Raw genomic sequence first — 19,294 nt, forward strand, 5'->3', positions numbered from 1 at the left:
TAAATGACGAGTTGATGGGTGCTGATGAGTTGATGGGTGCAGCACAGCAACATGGCACAAGTATACATATATAACAAACCTGCACATTATGCACATGTACCCTAGAACTTAAAGTATAAAAAAAAAAAAAAAAGACACTCAGTGCCTGGTTTTTGTTTTTGAGGAAGGGCTGCTGATCACATAGAAACCCTCTGCCTCGTACATACCAGGGTCCAAGACTCCTAGAGGGAAAGCAGGTATTCCTCATAAACCACATTATTTGTGTAAACATTGTCAGCCATTCTCAGTTCTCAGAATGATGACAGCCCTCCTGAAATCCAAGTTCCTAAATGCTATCAAAATTCCACCTTGTAAGGAGGCCTTTTCTAAAGATAGAAGTCCTGCCACGTTACCTCTTTTCTGCATACAACTGAGGGCATAAAAATGAACGAGATGGGAAAATCCATTGATTCCTTGATGCTGCAATTATGAACTTGCTTCTTTTCAAACCTTCATTTTCTTTCCTATCTAAAGCTTAATTAATCCTTCCTTCCACTTGGATTCCATCTGCTTCTTCCTCTTGTATGTATTTGTTTTCTATCAACTCTCCCCTTTCTCTCCTATATAGTCAAACTCTTCCTCTCTGTTGGCTTCCCCCAGTAACATTTAAGCATAACCAGATCCTTCTAACCTGAAAAAGAGTTTAATCTTGACTCTAAGATACGATTGTTGGTCTGTTTTAAAAATTTTCCTCACTGTCTTTCCTGAAAATAAAAATTATGCTAACTGCCTTTACTTTTTCAGTTCCTATTCCTTTATTTGGTATAGTCTGGCTTTATTCACCAAACTCCTCTGAAACTGATCTTGTCAAGGTCCCCAACAACTGCCTTGTTACCAGACTTAACAATTATCACACCGTATATCACTGGTAACTTCTATTTTTTTTGGATAAGAGGCCATCGATGGGTAGGCAGGTGCTGAGGAAAGGGGAGAAGGTTTGAAGCCTCTGCTTGTGGAGAATGAGAGGAGGAGTTAGAATGGAGACTAATAGGAGAATCGCTGGGTACAGTAGGGGTTGGAGATCATTTTTTTATTGTGACTGTTTTCTTTGACTTATGAGATTTTTCTTTATCAACTTTTAGCAATTCTGGTATTTGAGATGGAAATAAAGACTTGATCCACTTGATATTTTGCTGGCTGGGTAGAAGGAAAAGATTCTAAGGCAAAGGAACTGGACAAGATAGTTTCTAAAGTTATGGTCATGGCCACAGAGTTTTTGCATCTTTCACTATAAAATATAAAGTATATATTTATTTCTGTCCAATGACACCAACATTATAAACATTATTGTATTTGTTGGTCCACAAATATTTTCACAGTGTTCACCAGAGCGATGCCATAGTTAAAATGTAATTGAGGAGGCTGAGCTTTAATAGCTAGAAAGGTACCGTACTAAATATTTTTCTCAAATATTTCTCCAAAGCATTTTTACAGCTTTGACTAATTTCTTTTAATTCTTGGACTTGAGGGCTGTGAAGTTCTGGAATTAATAACTTATTATTTCATCAGATAACTACAGCCATTCAACAGTGTGTTCAGTACTTTGAACTGTGTAAGACTAGGAAAGCTGAGGAAACTTTGGGACATTCAAAGCATTGCAGTAAGTATTATTTCCTCTATTACATACTTTTAAAAATGGTAAATTTTATTAGTAAATAGAGTTTATTAGTAACTTTTATTTTTTAATGATTGTTAGTATGGTAAATGAAGTCACTTTTATTAATGACTTTGGAAAATATATTTTACACATTTATAAGATACACTATAATCATTATTTTCTATAACAGATCTATATTTGAAATTAATATACAACCATACTGATTCTTATTAGATGCAGTTCTTCAATTCATAGTAGGGTATATAACCTAATCTGTTATATTGCAATAATATACAGTCCATTCTTTCCCCTACAGTAATGTATCAGTCATCTAATCAGGCACATATGCACTTTAATGGGAGAAAAACTTCCATAAAATGTTGTTTTTATTTTTGAACACTCCGTGTTACCCCGTGATCCTTCTTTGCTTATTCTCTGTCTGAGCTAAAATGTCCCGAATGCTTCGTAATCTGGCCCCGATTTCTCTATACGATCTCTTTTCTAGTTATTGACTAAAATGAATCTTCTCTTAGTCTTTTTTGCATACCAATGCCTATACAACATTATTTTTACTCCTACTGTCCCATCCATAATTCCCTACACTAATAGATATCTTATTTATCATGAAAGAAGAAATTGTATTTTATTAATTAATTTTTTTAGACAAAGTCTCGCTGTGTCATCCAGGCTGGAGTGCAGTGGCATGATCTTGGCTCACTGCAACCTCTGCCTCCCGGGTTCAAGCGACTCTCCTGCCTCAGCCTCCCAAGTTGCTGGGAGTACAGGTGCCTGCCACCATACCCGACTAATTTTTTTTATTTTTAGTAGAGATGGAGTTTCACTGTGCCGGCCAAGCTGCTCTTGAACTCCTGACCTTGTGATCCAACCACCTCGGCCTCCCAAAGTGCTGGGATTACAGGCCTGAGCCCTTGCTCCCGGCAGAAACTGTATTGTAAATTTGAAGGCCTCCCTGCCTATTCTGAATTTTTCTTGCTTTTGCTTATGTCACACAATTTGCCATGTGAACCTGATAGCTTTTATTGTTCTGTTGTTTTTATGTTGTTTCCTTAAGCATATAGTAAGCTCTTTTGAGAGTATGATGATATCTTATACTTTTCTTCGTTCTTGCATGAATTTCTTTATCTAACTCAAAGCAAGGGGGATGGAGATAGACCAATAATTAATGGGTTTCACAAGCTAGTGTTTAGTAGGGGAGGAGAAAGTGTAGAAGTTATAATTTGTTCTTCAAGAGAAGGAAAAAGACATATAAGTTCATATGTTATCTCATTTACAAACTTAGATTTTTCTAATTTCTTGATATCAAAATGTAATATTTAGCTCCTTTCCCCCCATTATTCTCTCAGCCCTTCATGGTTTTGCTCTCTTCCCTATCTACTAAAGACCTCAGGGTGCCTCACTGCATTTTTATTGTTGTTGTTGTTGCCATGTTTTTAAAAGAATTCTTGCGCATTTCTCTTTCAGAGTTTTCTGCCTGCAGTTGCCCAACTTTAGGTCCATTCAATTCTGTATCTTTTCTGGTACTCAGGAAATTAAGCAGAGAGTATATGACATGGCTTGATAGTAAATATATATTTTCTGACTTCAGTTGCTCTCTTTCTGTTGCTTTGGAATCCTCCTAGATGTTCTTTCTTCAGGGTTCCATAAGAGCTATTACAAGCCCTTGTCAGTCTCATCGAACCCTCTGCTTTGCTTCTGCCCAATTCTCTCTCAGGAGGAGGAGCCCTTGCTTACTCTTGCATTAAGAAAAATGGAGCTTTCCAGATATGAATTCTCTAAGTGTCTTACTTCTTTGTATGCAAATATATATTTATGTGCCCTAATCAATATTTCCTTTTCTTAGCCTGCAAAGAAGAGATGTTTTGTTTCAGATTGATGTCTTGATTCTTTTATCTTCTGTGTGTGTGTGTGTCTCTAAAAAGAACCAGAACATTGCTTGTGTGTGTGTTTGTGTGTGTTTTAAGAACCAGAAGATTGTTATTATTGTGTCTCACTTTCTACTGGCACTTTTCCCTGCATCCTCTAACCTTCTCGTGTGTCTTTCATATTAAAAAAATGAGCAAGTTCTTTGCTTCATTATGTGCCTTACCTCTCTGCTTCCCATTAGAGAAGAGCTCTTCTATTCTAAGTAGTCTCTATACTCCCAGGTCCCATTCTTTACCTTATATTCACTTTTCAACCATGGAAATGAGGCTTTTATTTCTTCTGCCCCATGACCTTCCCATGTATCAGCATCTCCTCTTTCTTGTCCTACTTCTACAGCATTTACTTTCACTCTTCGTCATGGTAACATTCTTGCTTAGAGTTCCTCATTCTCTAGTAAGTTTTTCTTGGTCACTTGAAAATCTCTTTCTTTTTCTTTGTATGTTTGTACTCATAAAGATTTTGCCCTTGGCTCTTTTCTCACCTTAGTCTACCTGCTTTCTTGGGAGGAAACTATTTACTTTCACGGTTTCAAATATTATATATTTATATATAAATGATGACTGGAATATTTGAGACCACATCCCTTTCCTGAATTCCACACACGTGGACTCACCTTATTTAGTGTCTCTATCTGGATGTTACATGGGCGCTTTGAATTAAAATATTAAAGATTGAAATCACAGTTTTTTTCCCTTTTTAGACTTTTTTTTTTTTTAGACAAAGTCTCACTCTGTCACCCAGGCTGGAGTGCAGTGGCACGATTTTGGCTCACTGCAACCTCCGCCTCCCGGGTTCAAGCAATTCTCATGCCTCAGCCACCAGAGTAGCTAGGATTACAGGCGCTTGCCACCATGCCCGGCTAATTTTTGTATTTTTAGTAGAAACGGGGTTTTGCCATGTTGGCCAGGCTGGCCTCAAACTCCTGACCTCAGGTGATCACCTGCCTTGGTCTCCCAAAGTGCAGGGATTACAGGCATGAGCTACTGCTCCTGGCCTTCTTTTTAGAATTACTTAAATAGAAGAAAACTTTACTCTGAACAAAGATACTTGAATTAGGACCTTGAGTTTTCTTATCTTCTCTCATTCTTTCACTGTCCATGTGTAATTCTTCCTAAGGCATATTGATTTTATTTTCTTAAACTTTTATTTTTACTACTCTTCTGCATTCCTTTTACTAATGTTTTTGTTCATGATTTTCTTGATCTTTTTATTTCAGACTTTGACCTTTTATTCACTTTTTATACTGCCATCAGAGCCTGATTTCCACAGTTCATATTTATTACTTTGCTGCTTAAAACCCTTTGATGTCTTCCCAATTGCCTCTATAATAAAGTCCAGATTCCTTATGAGGCTAAGTCCCTCCATGATCTGCCCCTTCTAGTCCCTTCTCTTCCACTTGTTCTCCTCATGGTCTGGTCGGATCAGATTATTTGTCATACTCTGGATTGGAAGCCCAGTTTCAGGGTTCTTAATGGTTTTTGACACTAGTGTTCAGGATCTTGTATAAAATAGGTACTCAACAGACTTTGAATGTGCAGGTGAATGAGTGAATGACAAATACATATTGGGAGATGTCTATATCTTAGAGATTCTAATTTCACTTAGACGTGTGCTTGTTAATATGATCTTTTGTAATATTGGCTTTTAATTGGTAGAATTAAACAGTAACTAACATTTTCTATTAACTTTCTTCTGCCCTTAACTTACTTTTGAAGTTCCTCTTCAGTGACAGATAACTGTGACAATCTTATGGTATTTATTTTAGAATGGACACTATATGTATACTATTCCTTTCTGAGGCTGCTTTTTAAGATGATTGCTTTTCTTTGGGGATTTATTGTAAAGGATCTTAGGAAACAATAAGGAAAATAAATAATTAAAAAATTTTAGACCAACAGAGCCTGTAGCCTTGTTTAATGTCTAGAAGGGAATGAAGACAGGTACTGTAAAATATAATGATGCTAAATAAATGTTCTTGTTTGCTTCTCTTTTAAGGAAAAAAGCAGAAAACTTTCTACTACTTAGGACAAGAGTTACAATATATTTATTTCATTCACTCATTGTGCCTTTTAGGAAGATTATTGATCTATAAACAAGGCAGAAAATTATTTCCTATTAAGCTGAAGAATAAAAAAGGTAAGTACAATTAGGAGAAATAAATTTTGTTAAGATACGCTAAGATTTATATGTGATGGATTATTCAAACTTGGAAATTTGACATGTTCATTTCTACGGTACTTAGCTACATACCTTTTAGTCTATTGGTAGCTTATACACTTCGAAGTATTTGTTTTCTTTTAGTTTTCAGTGTGTACTTCTTCCTACATGCATTTTTTGTTTATTTGTTTGTTTTTGTTTTTGTTATTATTCCTTCAGCCTTTAGGAATCCAGATATAGATTTAGAGCTAGAAGACCTTAAGCTCTCATTCCATTATAAACTAGTTGTGATCTTTTGGGAAAATCACTTAACCTTTGTTGTTTCAGTTTCTTTATCTGTAAAAATTGAATTGTGAAATCAGTACTATTTGGCTTACAAAATTTTTGTGATCACAGAGAAATTGAGGTTTGCAAGTATTGTTTTATAAACTGCAAAGCCCTGTGTCATTTTATATATTACCATATTATTTTTACCCTAAGTCTCATTTACTTTTTTCCTGTCAAACTTCAGCACATGCTGTTAGTATATTCTTAAACTCTTAAGGGAATTAAAAATGATAACTAAGAATATAGTGTATAGCAGGGACCAGCAAACGGTTTTTTTTTGTTGTTTTTGTTGTTTTTTTTTTTTTGTAAAGCACCACATAGTAACATAGTAAATATTTTGGGCTGTTTTGGCCACATACTACTTTTGTATATTCTCTCTCTGTGTGTACAAAAAAAGAGTTAATGTAGCAGGCCTGAAACAGCTATCCTTAGAAAGGCCTGTTTGCAAGGTTGGACCTTGGCTGGGACCTAGGAACTTAGATTTCCTATTGTTTCTAGAACTGATGAGTGCCTAAACTGTGCACTGATCACTGCCTAAACTGTACAATGTTAATTATGTGGAGTATCTGGTGTTCTTTTGGGAGTTCAGAATTTTGGCGTGTGCTAGGTAGAGTGTGCTGATATACTTAGATCCCCCAAAAACCTAAAGGACTGGTTTTCTAATGAGTTTTCTTGGTAGATGACATTTTACATGTGTTGTCATAACTTGCTGTTGAAATAATTAAGTGTATTTTCTGTGACTCAACCAGGAGAGGACACTTAGTAGTTTATACTGGTTAGCTCTGGACTTCACCCCATGCACTGTTGCGCTTTGATTTTGCTTTGTATCCTTTTGTTACAGTAAATCTTAGCTGTGAATACAATTATATGCTGAATCCTTTGAGTCTTCTTAGTGAATCATTGAATCTGGGCATGGTTTTGAGGACCTCTGACACATTTAAAAAATGTGAAATCCATTCCTATCTTGTGAGCCTTATAAAATCAGTCCACAATGGCTATAGTTTGCTGACCCCTGGTATAGAGTATATTTATTTTGAATACTCTTTTATACTGTTTTGTAGCTTTTTAAATTTCTCTAAATCTTTTCTTCTCAGTTGATTGTGAGCTCCTTGAGAAAAGACATTGCCTTATATACATCTCTTGTAGTTCCCATGGTAGTGCCACATAATTATATGCATAATGAGCACTCAGTAGATAATTGACTTTTAATAAAAGAGCTATCATTTTATAGGATACTGTTGAACTTTACAGAAATATACTAATGTATACTTGTGATGGTGCAGTGTTCAGCTTACATTTATATGTCTGTCATCTATAATTTATTTATCATTTTGTATTGACTTTTAACATCTACATTTTGGCCTACCAGATTATTATAGATCATCTGAAAATTGAGTTTCTAGAGGTTTATTCTACTATGTTAGACTATGTTAGACTAATGTTAGGTCAACAGTCACCTTTAAGTTTCACATGTGATTTCATCAGACTCTTTTAATGTAAGCCTCTATATCAAGAGTTGGTAAAACAAAAAAATACATATATGGTTTTGTAGAAGTAGCTAAAAAAAAAAAAAAAAAAAAAGAGTTGGTAAATTTTTTCTATGGGCCACATTTGGTCTACTATCTTGTTTGTACAGTTGTGAGCTAAGAATGGTTTTTATGTTTTTAAATTGTTGAAAAAAATTAGGGTGCTTTGTGATATGTGAGAAACATACATTAAATTTTAGTGCACACAGAGTTTTATTGGAGAATGGCCATACTCATTTATTTGCATATCATCTACATATATTTAGTGCTACCATGGCAGACTTGAGTATTTGTGACAGAGACCATTTGGCCACAAAATCTAAAATATTTACTCTCTAGTTCTTCAAAGAGGAAAGTTTGCTAAGCCCTGTTCTACAGTTTTTTTTTTTTTTTTGAGACGGAGTCTCGCTCTGTCGCCCAGGCTGGAGTGCAGTGGCCGGATCTCAGCTCACTGCAAGCTCTGCCTCCCGGGTTTGCGCCATTCTCCTGCCTCAGCCTCCCAAGTAGCTGGGACTACAGGCGCCCGCCACCACGCCCGGCTAGTTTTTTGTATTTTTTGAGTAGAGATGGGGTTTCACCATGTTAGCTAGGGTGGTCTCGATCTCCTGACCTCGTGATCTGCCCGTCTCAGCCTCCCAAAGTGCTGGGATTACAGGCTTGAACCACCGTGCCTGGCCTGTTCTACAGTTTTGTGTAGATAAGTCAGCTGGACCAACTTGGCAAGCTGAATTTTACTACTTCTAATTGAATAAACTCAAATAGCCTTGATCAGATTCATACATCTTTCTATCATAGGTTTATCTTAAGTGATTGGTTCAAAATAAATGGTAAAACTGTATCTTTACATAGCACCTAGAGCATTGCTTGCCTTACTGTGTTTTAATTTGTATGTAATTTGTTCTGTAGTCTTCTATCTGAGATTATAGCTCCCTTCTGCCTGATTGCCCAATAGTCTGTACAAAAACTCAATTATACAGATGGATGAAAGCTCAGTTAAATTTCTCTAAGTTGAAAGAATGTGTTAAAAATTAATTTTATCTTTATTTTCTTTTTAAAGGTTTGGTATCCCTCGTAGATCTGATTGTTCTATTTATACAGCTTATCTATTACTCACCAAGTTGTCCAAAGATGACATCAGCTACACATGCAGGTAATTCTGTTTCTATTTTAAGTAGAAAAATAGAAAACATCTAAAAATATTGAAGTATTCTATTGTCTAGATGTTTTGAGTGCCTGACCTACTTTGGTAAGTAGGTTTCATTAAGATACAGTATTATGAGAAATTACATTGGTCCTGAAGTAAGCCATGAAATTTAATTTTGTTCATTGATGTTTTAAGATGTTTCTACTGTACTACTTTTTAAATTTAGAATTTAATCACTGAGAATTTTAATGATGTTCTTTATTAAGATCAAAATGTTCTCAAGACATGGTACTGAGGGATATTTGATTGATAGGTCAAAATGTGATTTTTTTTCCTGTTATTTTCCATTCTTTATACTTTCTAAAATGTTTTGATCAACTCACTTGTTTTGTCTTACATCCAAAACTTCAATCTTTTCAGGGTCTTCTTTTATTGAAGAATAAAGAAAAAACTCTTCATGTTTTTCAGAAAAATACCTTTTAGTTTTATGGCTGTTGACTAGTTTTTAAAAATGTTCTAAAATATTAACATTTAAAAGATAACTTATATTTTTCCTTTGAGTATCAAGAATAGTTTCCAAAGTAAAACACTTAATAATAAAACACACCAATAATGCATAGACATACAGTGTTCTAAAACTAGGAAATAACCCTAGAATTGCTGACACAAATTCTGAGGCAAACTCAAGTGAATCAAAGAAAAAAATGGTTTGGGCTATATATTAGTGCTATAACATAACTATCAACTGGTAGGTTATTATTCAGTACAGTGTTCACTGCAGGTGATGAGTGCACCAGAAGCCCAAATCTCACCATTATTCAGTATATCCATGTAACAAGTCGACACATATACCTTCTGAATCAATTTAGAAAAATATGAAACTAATAGGTTTTTTCCAAGCAATTATACTAGCCTATTGATCTTCACAGTGTTTCTCAGATTTTTTTTTCTGTCTTTACAGCATTTATATGTATAAAGAACTACCTTACGTCTTCTGACTATATACTCCTACAACATAGGCATCCTTTATGATTAAAATCATCTTTCTTTGTTCTAATTACTTGTTTATGTCTTGGTTTACCATGATGTGGACTGTTTTTGCCTTATTTACCTTTCTGTTCATAGTTAGTTCCTAGTACAGTGCCTGGTATATATTAGGCACTTAATAAATAGAAGATGATTGGATGAGTGAAAGAATGACCATATGCTCATCAATAATATCTGTCGTTGTAAACAGGGTTTCTCACTTGGAGTTGGTTGAAAAATCACTGAACTTCCTTTTCCATTTTCTTTTTGTCAGATATTGACCTGGAGTCAGCATGTTTTTTGAGTATGGAATATTGAAACATAAATTAAGAACTTTCATCTTAGAATAGTTTCCAAAGTAAAACACTTAATAATAAAAAACACCAATAATGCATAGACATACAGTGTCTAAATACTAAAGTATTGTATCCTACTAGGACAATCTTACATTAAAAACTATTATTTTGAGGATATTAGATTATATATCTGAAAATATGTCAATTTATGAAACTGAAAATCATTTAATTCAGTGATGATTTCAACCATGTTACCCTTACATGTATTGTGTTTTCCTGTATATACTGTATTTTGAAAGAAAATCTAAAAAATGATCTTTGTTTCCACTGGCTTTATGGTAATACAAGAAGTATAGTAGTGTCTATAAAAGTTTATGAAAGTTTCCATTCTCTTCTGCCTCTTTTTTTCCATTTTCTTGTCTGAATTTAATTTTCTTGTAGGCTCAATACTTGAATATGTTATTTAAGAAAAAGAATAAATGTAAGTAAGATAAAGGTGTATTCTAGGGAGAAAAACATGTTTTCTAGGAGGAAAAAAAGCTGTACATTTGCTTCAGACCACATCTTCAATATTAAGCAGTAATTTAATGTTGAACAGTAAATGATTTTGTATTCTCGTCTTTTGGCATTCATGTTTGTTGTCATTTGCTTACTTTTTATGTTAAGCCAATTGAAATTCCCCTAAGTGAGGTTATAGTTTGGTAATACATCATCCTTTGAGTTGTATAACTTTTGAAGTATTGAATTAACTTTGATGTTGAACTTTTTGGAACAACAGCTAACACATAAAATAGTTGTAAGTATTTAATGTTTTGGTTTTAAAAAATATTTATTGTTTATTAGAGAATTACTCTCCTGCAAGTATGGTGACTGAAGTTCTATGGATACTCTGTGATCAAAAAGAATGCGCGGTGGAATGCTTATATAACAACATTGTAATAGAGACACTTCTTCAGCCTATTCACAATTTAATGAAAGGAACTGAGGTTGGTATTATTTACTAAGGAGAAAAAGAGTCTCTTACCTGGGACTTTATTTCTAAATTTGAAATATTTTATTATGCTGTCCTTCCATGTATGAATGTATTTTGTGTTGATATATATTTTTATTTAGTATTAAATTATAGCTCATGCCGTTGATTGATTTATTATGATATGCAGAGGGAAAGTACATAGAATATCCAAGTTTTTTTTTTAATCAGGACTAGATCTGCTGATGCAAATAACTTAGAAAAGTTATTCTATTAAGAAGTTACTTGTTTTGCAAATCTAATAAATCTTGTAAATGTTTTGTTATTTGTTTTACGGCATTTTTATAGCTTTTGGAAGTGTGATTATTTTCCTTAGTAACCAACTCTGTTTTATATTAAGAAGAACTGGTATTACTTTAGAGAGAACACTTATATAGAATTCCAATTTGAACAGATGTATGTCTCTTTACAGTTTGCACAGTATATTCCCTTACATTATATAATTTAATAACCACAACTGAGGCTGAAATAAGTGACTTGCTCTAGGTCAGACATTTACCAAGTTGCAGAGTTGCTACTGTTACTAGTTTGGGTGTCTATTAAATACCTCCCTCTACTTGTATGACTTAAACTTCTGGGCATGATTTTTAAGGCTTATCAATAGGTTAAAAGCTTTTGCCTTTTTGTATCTGTTTTGAGGTGTTTTTACTGTTTTCATCTTTCTCTTATGTTCACCCATCAATGGGCTGTCACATACTTTTCTGCTTGTTGCTTGCTAGGTAAACTTGGCAAATGCAAGTTTTCTGTCCCCTAACTACTTTCTTTCTTATATATTCCAGTTGTAATAGATAATTTGCACTTTCTAAATAAGGTTATTATATCTCCTTGGGTTTGAATGCTTTTTCTTCACCCTAGTCCACATGAAAAAAATTCCTCTTTAGACTAGAGTTTATCTTTGAAATTTCCTCCCAGTTCTCCTTTGCAAAGTTAGGTGGGTTTTTTCTCTGTGTTCCCATGTTATGTACTTCTGTAGTTGTACTTATGTTATGCTTGAATTATTTATTCTTAACAGTAGCCCTCTGGCACATAGTGGACACTCAGTATCTAATTTAAGACATTCAGCGTCACCCATTGAGCTTCTGCTGTATCATTAGCTCTCTGCTGGGTACTGCAAATATATAAGTGAATAATACATGTTTATTGCCTTTAAGAAGTCTACTGTAATAGGCAAGGCAGACCTTTAAACCAAAAATATTTAAAATGAGGAATAGAAAGTTTTAAAATACTGTGTTTTTATGTATATAGACATGAGAGAATATATATAGTCTCATATGTGAGAGAAGGAATGTATTCTAAGGAGATAAATTATTTTAAGAAAGATATTTAATATGAAAAATGATATACTTTTTGTGCTAAGTAGTAAGAATAGTGCTATTCATATTAAACAATATGATTAGTAATAATTATCTTTAGGTGAATATACCTGACTAATCATTAGTTAGGCTAGCCTACTAAATCTATTAGAATGTATTGATTGCAACATTTACATTTTCAAATGTATTATAGATGATATGTGTGTTGGCATCCGTGCAGGTTCAGGTAAATACGTAGACCCCACAAAGAACAGGAATTATAATACTGTAGATGCACTCTAGCATTGACATGGCTCTCTGGTTTTCAGTGTGTTCTTTGTGCTGCTTTGGTATATATTGGCAAAGGCATTTTAGTACTCTCATTTGAAAGCAAAAGTGAGCAAATATGGTTGGTTCAATCTTTGTTTTCTTATTAGGTGACATCATTGACTATTGGCCAGCCCATGAATTGGCTATCCTTAGTCGGATGTACATTCATGACGCAAATGTGTATAAGAGGATGACACCCTTAGAAGGGATGGCAGTGTGTTAGATATCATATGTAATGTAATTATATTGGATACTCAGGAGCCCAGTGGGTGGGAAATAAAAGGCAAAGTGGAAATACAAGGTCTACTACATTTGCCAACCAGAAATACATATAAAACTGTAACAAGAGCAGAAATTCTTAATAATTCTTAATTACTTTGGGTGAAAAAAAATCTGTATTTATTTGCTTCATCAGTTGGGCTGGTAAAATAATATAATCTAATAACACATTTTATTCAGACATATTGTTTCACAGCCAAACAAATCATTAAGCTTGTTTTTTGTTGTGATAATATAGCTTTATGAGACTACATACAATCCTTGAATTTTAGTCTGTGATATGTTAGCATGTCATTAAATTATGTGATTTGTCTTGTTTTCTTTTTAATGTACAGGCATCTCCAAATTGCTCTGAGACAGCTTTAATTCATATAGCTGGTATTTTGGCAAGAATTGCATCTGTAGAAGAAGGACTTATTTTACTCCTTTATGGAGCAAATATGAACTCTTCTCAAGAAAGGTATGTGCTATTTTAAATCTGGATAATTATTCCAGGTATAGTTTGGTTTTCTCACAAGCCACTAATAATATATTAAATGATCTAAAAAAAGTTGGAATAACCAGGATTATGGACTATGCAGGCAGAGTAGACCTTGACGTCTGTAATTTCAAACTAAGGAGAGTTCGCTCTTGATGGGTCTCCTTACCCCCCCGTTGTCTGCTCCCTTGTATTTTCACTTACAGACTTTTGTCACACATGATTAAGTCAAACCAAAGACGTGCAGAGAAGCTAGGTACTTTTTTCTTCCTCCTCTCGTTCCTATTTTCTCACTTAACCAATGGTAATATTTTAGTGTTTATACTTCTAGACTTTCTCTGTGCTTATAATTGTCCAATGCATCAGACAGACCTACATACAAGCAGTCATATTTTTATCTTCTCTTTACAAAAATGGTATTATATTTTTTATACATTACCCTGCAGCTTGGTTTATTTTATAACTATGGGAATTTTCTTAGGTGAATACAAAATGAAACATGATTTTTAATGGCTGCATTATACTTTTGTGTATAGCTTTACCACAATTTATTCAAACATTTTCCCTCTTAGTGAACATCAGATTGTGTCTAGGATTTTTCCCTCCATAAATAACACTGCAATAAGTGTTCTTTTTTTATTTAACTTGATATTACATTAATTGATGTTCGAATGCTGAGCCAGTTTTATATACCTGAAATAAATCTCACTTGTTCGTGGTGTATAAATCATTCTTACACTTTTTTGGCTTTCATTTGCTAATATTTATTGAGGATTTTTGCCTCTATGTTCATGAGATATATCAGTCTGTAGAATTTGTAATGTCTTTGTTTGGTTTTGGTATTATTGGAATGGTGACCTCATAATAAACGAGAAGTTATTCTTTCTGTCTTCTGGAGGGTATGACATAGAATTGGTTTAATTTCTTCATAAAATATTTTATAAAATTCACCAATTTTAGCCTGGTGTTTTTTATTTTGGAAGGTTATTAGTTATTGATTCAATTTTTTTTAATAAACAGAGCCTATTCAGATTGTCTACTTGCTCTTTTGTGAATGTTGGCAAAATATGTCTTTCAAGGAAAGGGTCAATTTATCTAAATTATCAAATTTGTGGGCACAGAATTGTTCATAATATTTCCTTATCCTTTTAATATCATTGAAATGAGTAGTGATGGCCCCTCTTTCACTTCTGATGTTAGTAATTTGTGTCTTCTCTTTTTTTTTCCTTAGTTAACCTGACTAGAGGCTTATAAATTTCACTGTTCTTTTCAAAAAACTAACTTCTAACTTTCGGTTTTGTTGATTTTTCTCTATTGATTTAATGTTTTTAATTTTATTGATTTCTCTTCTAATTTTTACTTCTTTTCTTTTTACTTTGGATTTAATTTTCTCTTACTAGTTTTCTATGGTGGAAGCTTAGATGATTAGTTTTAGCTCTTTTCTTCTTTTATAATATTTGTACTTTTATACTTGTACTTAATGCTATAAATTTCCCTCTAAACCACATCTTTCTTACATCTCATAGTTTTGGTAAGTTGTATCTTCATTTTTCATTTAGTTCAAAATATTTCCATTTTCTCTTGAGATTTCTTTTACCCTTGTGTTTTTTTGTTTTTTGTTTTTTTTTTTTTTGTTTTTTTGAGATAGAGTCTTGCTCTGTCACCTTGGCTGGAGTACGGTAGCGTGATTTTGTCTCACTGCAAACTCCGCCTTCTGGGTTGAAGCAATTCTGGTGCCTCAACCTCCCGAGTAGCTGGTACTACAGGTGCATGCCACCATGCCTGGCTAATTTTTATGTTTTTATTAGAGATGGGCTTTCACCATGCTGGCCAGGCTGGTCTGGAGCTCCTGACCTCAAGTGATTCACCTGCCTTAGCCCCCAAAGTGCTGGGATTACAGACCTGAGCCACTGCTCCCAACCCTTGTGTTTTTACAGATCTGACAGCACACTTTATATAATTTCTAGTTTTTAAAGTTTATTGTATGTTTTATGGCCCAGAAAGTGGCATCTTAGTGAATTATCTGTGTGAGCTTATGTAATATATATTCTACTATTGTTGGATGTCAATTATATTCAGTTGATTGATGGTACTGTTTGGTTCAACTTTGATTTTACTGACATCCTGCTGAATCTGTCAATTACTGATAGAGGTATGTTGAAATCTCCAGCTCTATTAGTGAATTCATCTTTTCTCCCTGCAGTTCTATCAGTTTTTGATTTCAGTATTTTGATGCTTTGTTGTTACGTGCATACACATTAAGGATTGTTATGTCTTCTTGGAAAATTGACCCTTCTATTATGATTTAATGTTCATTTTTACCCTTGATAATTTTCCTTGCTTTGAAGACTGCTTTGTCTGAAACTAATGCAGCTACTCCAACTTTCTTTTGATTATTGTTAGCGTGGTATGTATTTCCTCCATTCTTCTTTTACTTTTAATTTATCTTCGTCTTTATGTTTAAAGTGTAAAGTGGGATTTTTATAGACAATATATAGTTGGGTCTTGACTTTTAATCTACCTTGATAATCTTTTATTGACATATTTATGACATTAACAATTAATTATTGATATAATTAAATTAATACTTACCATATTTTTTGCCCTTGGTGTTTTGGGGTTTTTTTTTGTCGTTTACTCTTTTTGCCGTATCTGGCTTTGACTGAGCATTCTATGTGATTTCATTTTATCTTCTCTGTTAGTATATCAATTATACTTTTTCATCACTCTTTTTAATGGTTGCTATTAGGTTTGTAATATAGATTTACAACAGAATTAGTTGTATTTTGCTAATTATATTGTTTTAGTTGTATTTAGTCCTCTTTCAAATAACACTATATCACTTAACATCTAGTCAATGACCTTGTAAGTGCTCATTTCCTCCCTTGTGTCCCTTATATCATTTCTGTCAATCATTTACTTTTTCATAAACTATAATCACCAAATACTTTTTTACAATAATTACTTTGAATAAACTTATCTGTTAGATTTGCTTTTTGTTGTTGTTGTTGTTATGGTTGTTTGTTTTGTTTTTGAGACAAGGTCTCACTCTGTTGCTCAGACTAGAGTGCTGCGGCGTGATCTCGGCTCACTGCAATGTCTGCCTCTCAGGCTCAAGTGATTCTCATGCTTCAGTCTCCCAAGTAGCTGGGACTATAGGTGTGCACCACCATGCCCAGCTAATTTTTTTGTATTTTTAGTAGAGACAGGGTTTCACCATGTTTCCCAGACTGGTCTTGAACTCCTGAACTCAAGCAATCTGCCCGCCTTGACTTGCCCAAGTGCTGGGATTGTCGGTGTCAGCCACCTCACCCAGCCTCGTTAGATTAATTAACAAGAAAAATAAAGATTTTGTGGGTTATCAAATGCTTTATATTGCTAGCCTTTTTAATTTTAGTAAGATAGTCCTGAAAGTGATATTGCTGGGTCAGAGGGCCTGTACATTTTATATCTTATAGATCCTGCAAGATTACTTTTCAAAATAGTTGAATTTTACCTTCTTGCCAGCAGTCTATGGGAAGTATGAGGTATCCCCTCCTTTTTATATTCTTGTCAGGACTGCATAATCAGTTTGTAAATGTTTTGGCAATCTAATGAGTGAAAGATGTTGTTTTGATTTATATTTACTTATTCGATTATTCGATTTATGTTTACTTACTTGATTCATATTTCATGTGTCATCTCACTGAGTTTGAGCATCTCATTGCTCCTGCGGCAATGGGGTTATTGGCTATTTCCATTTCCTTGATAGTAATGTTCCTTTCCATATCATTTGTCCATTTGAAATTTGATTTATTGTTCATTGAGTTATATATGCATACAGTAAACATAAAGATTTATTATAAAAAGTAGCAGTTCTTTTCTTGCTGTCTAGAGACAACTACTTTCAGCTGTTTTTGATGTTTTCTTTAGTGTTTATGTTATCAAATAATGTGCATATAATTTCTTTTAGCTTAAGGCTAAATTGTCAATTGTTCATTGACTTACAACAGTTTATCTCTCTTCCCTGCTTTTCCCACCAAACACACAAATACATATAGGTACCTAGTCCCTTCATTCTCCATCCGTGCAAATACTGTTGTGCAATCAACTTTTTAATGTTTTACTGTATTCACATTATTGTGAACACTTTTCACAGCTGAGCCATGTGGTATTCTTTTGTTACTTTTCTACTCTTTCACAATTTTTGCTTTCTCTGGAGTTAATATTTTTTTTGTTGTTTGCGACAGTTTTCAGTGTACTTAGCTTTCACTGCAGTGCTAAGCCATCTACATGCTTTTTTCTAATTGACTAAATCCTCTCTCAGCATATTATAATACCAAACTCCATGAGTTTAATTAAAGACATCTGTTTTTGAGCCTTCCCACCTACTTTATTCAGAATGGGTTTCTGCCTCAGTTTTGTGCATAACTTTTACCTTGAAATACACTTTGTCATCATTATGGAGTAGCCTTATTTTTCATTTTCCTTTCTCTGGAAGTTTTTTTTTTTTGTCTTTTTTTTGGTGTTTAGTGATTCAGAATGGTATGATGTTTCTTGATGAAGTTCTACCTTTATGTACTAGATGAATGTCTTTTTAAATTGACACATAATAATTGTACATATATTGATGGACATTGTAAATTTGAAGATTCATGTCTTTTAGGGAAAATATGTGGTTTTCTTCTTTTTTTTTTTTCTTTCTGAAATTCTATTGTTTGAACTTAGACATTCTCATCTGTTCTATTTTCTATTCCTTTTAAAATCTTTTTTTCTGGGAACTTTTTTCTGCTTTCATTTTCTAGCCTTTCTGTTGAAATTGAATTTTTCATTTAAGCTGTGTGTGTTTTGGTTGTTATTGTTGTTGTTTCTTTGTTTGTTTGTTTTTGAGACAGTCTCACTCTGTTGCCCAGTCTGGAGTGTAGCGGCACGATCTTGGCTCACTGCAACCTCCACCTCCTGGGTTCAAGCGATGCTTTTGCCTCAGCCTCCAGAGTCATTGGGACTACAGGCGTGTGCCACCACACCTGGCTCATTTTTGTATTTTTAGTAGAGATGGGGTTTGAGCATATTGGCCAGGCAGGTCTCGACCTCCCGACCTCATGATCTGCCCACGTTGGCCTACTAGAGTGCTAGTATTATAGGCATGAGCCACTGCGCCCGGCTTTTTGCTTTTTTTTAATTTAACAGAGTTTCATTAAGCAAAGAACAATTTGCGAATCAAGCAGCCTCCTCAGCCAGGGTAGGCTCAGAGAGACTCCAGCACAGCCTCATGGTGGAAGATTTATGAACAGAAACAGAAAAATGATGCACAGAAAGTGTAAGAGAGGTATAGAAAAAGTCATTTTGGTGACAGCTTGCTGTTTGCATTATTTGAACACAGTTTGAACAGTTGACCCACTTTAGTTGGCCAACGGTGATTGGTATAAGAGTAGGTTACAGTCTGTTTACACTTCCATCTAGGTTATAGTTCACTATGTACAGAGAAACGTTTAGGCTGAACTTAAAATATGCAAGGAGGCAGTTTTAGGCCAAACTTAATTCAACAGCTCTTTTTTTTTTTTAAATTATACTTTAAGTTCTAGGGTACATGTGCACAATGTGCAGGTTTGTTACATAGGTATACATGTGCCATGTTGGTGTGCTGCACCCATTAACTTGTCATTTGCATTAGGTATGTCTCCTAATGCTATCCCTCCCACCTCCCCCTACCACACCCCGTGACAGGCCCCAGTGTGTGATGTTCCCTGCCCTATGTCCAAGTGTTCTCATTGTTCAATTCCCACCTATGAGTGAGAACATGTGCTGTTTGGTTTTCTGTCCTTGTGATAATTTGCTGAGAATGATGGT

The 19,294-nt window shown here is 34.2% G+C and overlaps 1 protein-coding gene and 1 long non-coding RNA gene across 9 annotated transcripts in view; one reads left to right on the forward strand and one right to left on the reverse strand.

Moving 5' to 3' along the window:
• LOC103884066 overlaps nucleotides 1-19,294 on the reverse strand; it is a 121,288-nt gene that overhangs the window by 60,686 nt on the left and 41,308 nt on the right. The window lies entirely within an intron of this gene.
• TBC1D32 (TBC1 domain family member 32) overlaps nucleotides 1-19,294 on the forward strand; it is a 225,932-nt gene that overhangs the window by 37,867 nt on the left and 168,771 nt on the right. For 7 of the 8 annotated variants that reach the window (XM_017958365.2, XM_017958364.3, XM_017958362.2 and 4 more), the window contains 5 exons: nucleotides 1,549-1,639; nucleotides 5,576-5,716; nucleotides 8,648-8,740; nucleotides 10,900-11,042; nucleotides 13,323-13,447. In XM_017958365.2, the coding sequence (XP_017813854.2) occupies nucleotides 1,549-1,639; nucleotides 5,576-5,716; nucleotides 8,648-8,740; nucleotides 10,900-11,042; nucleotides 13,323-13,447 (593 nt within the window). The remainder of the gene's footprint in view (nucleotides 1-1,548; nucleotides 1,640-5,575; nucleotides 5,717-8,647; nucleotides 8,741-10,899; nucleotides 11,043-13,322; nucleotides 13,448-19,294) is intronic. The other variant, XM_031667462.1, reaches the window with a different exon arrangement.

The sequence above is a fragment of the Papio anubis genome, chromosome 6, assembly GCF_008728515.1.
Source record: "Papio anubis isolate 15944 chromosome 6, Panubis1.0, whole genome shotgun sequence".
Lineage (NCBI taxonomy): Eukaryota > Metazoa > Chordata > Mammalia > Primates > Cercopithecidae > Papio > Papio anubis.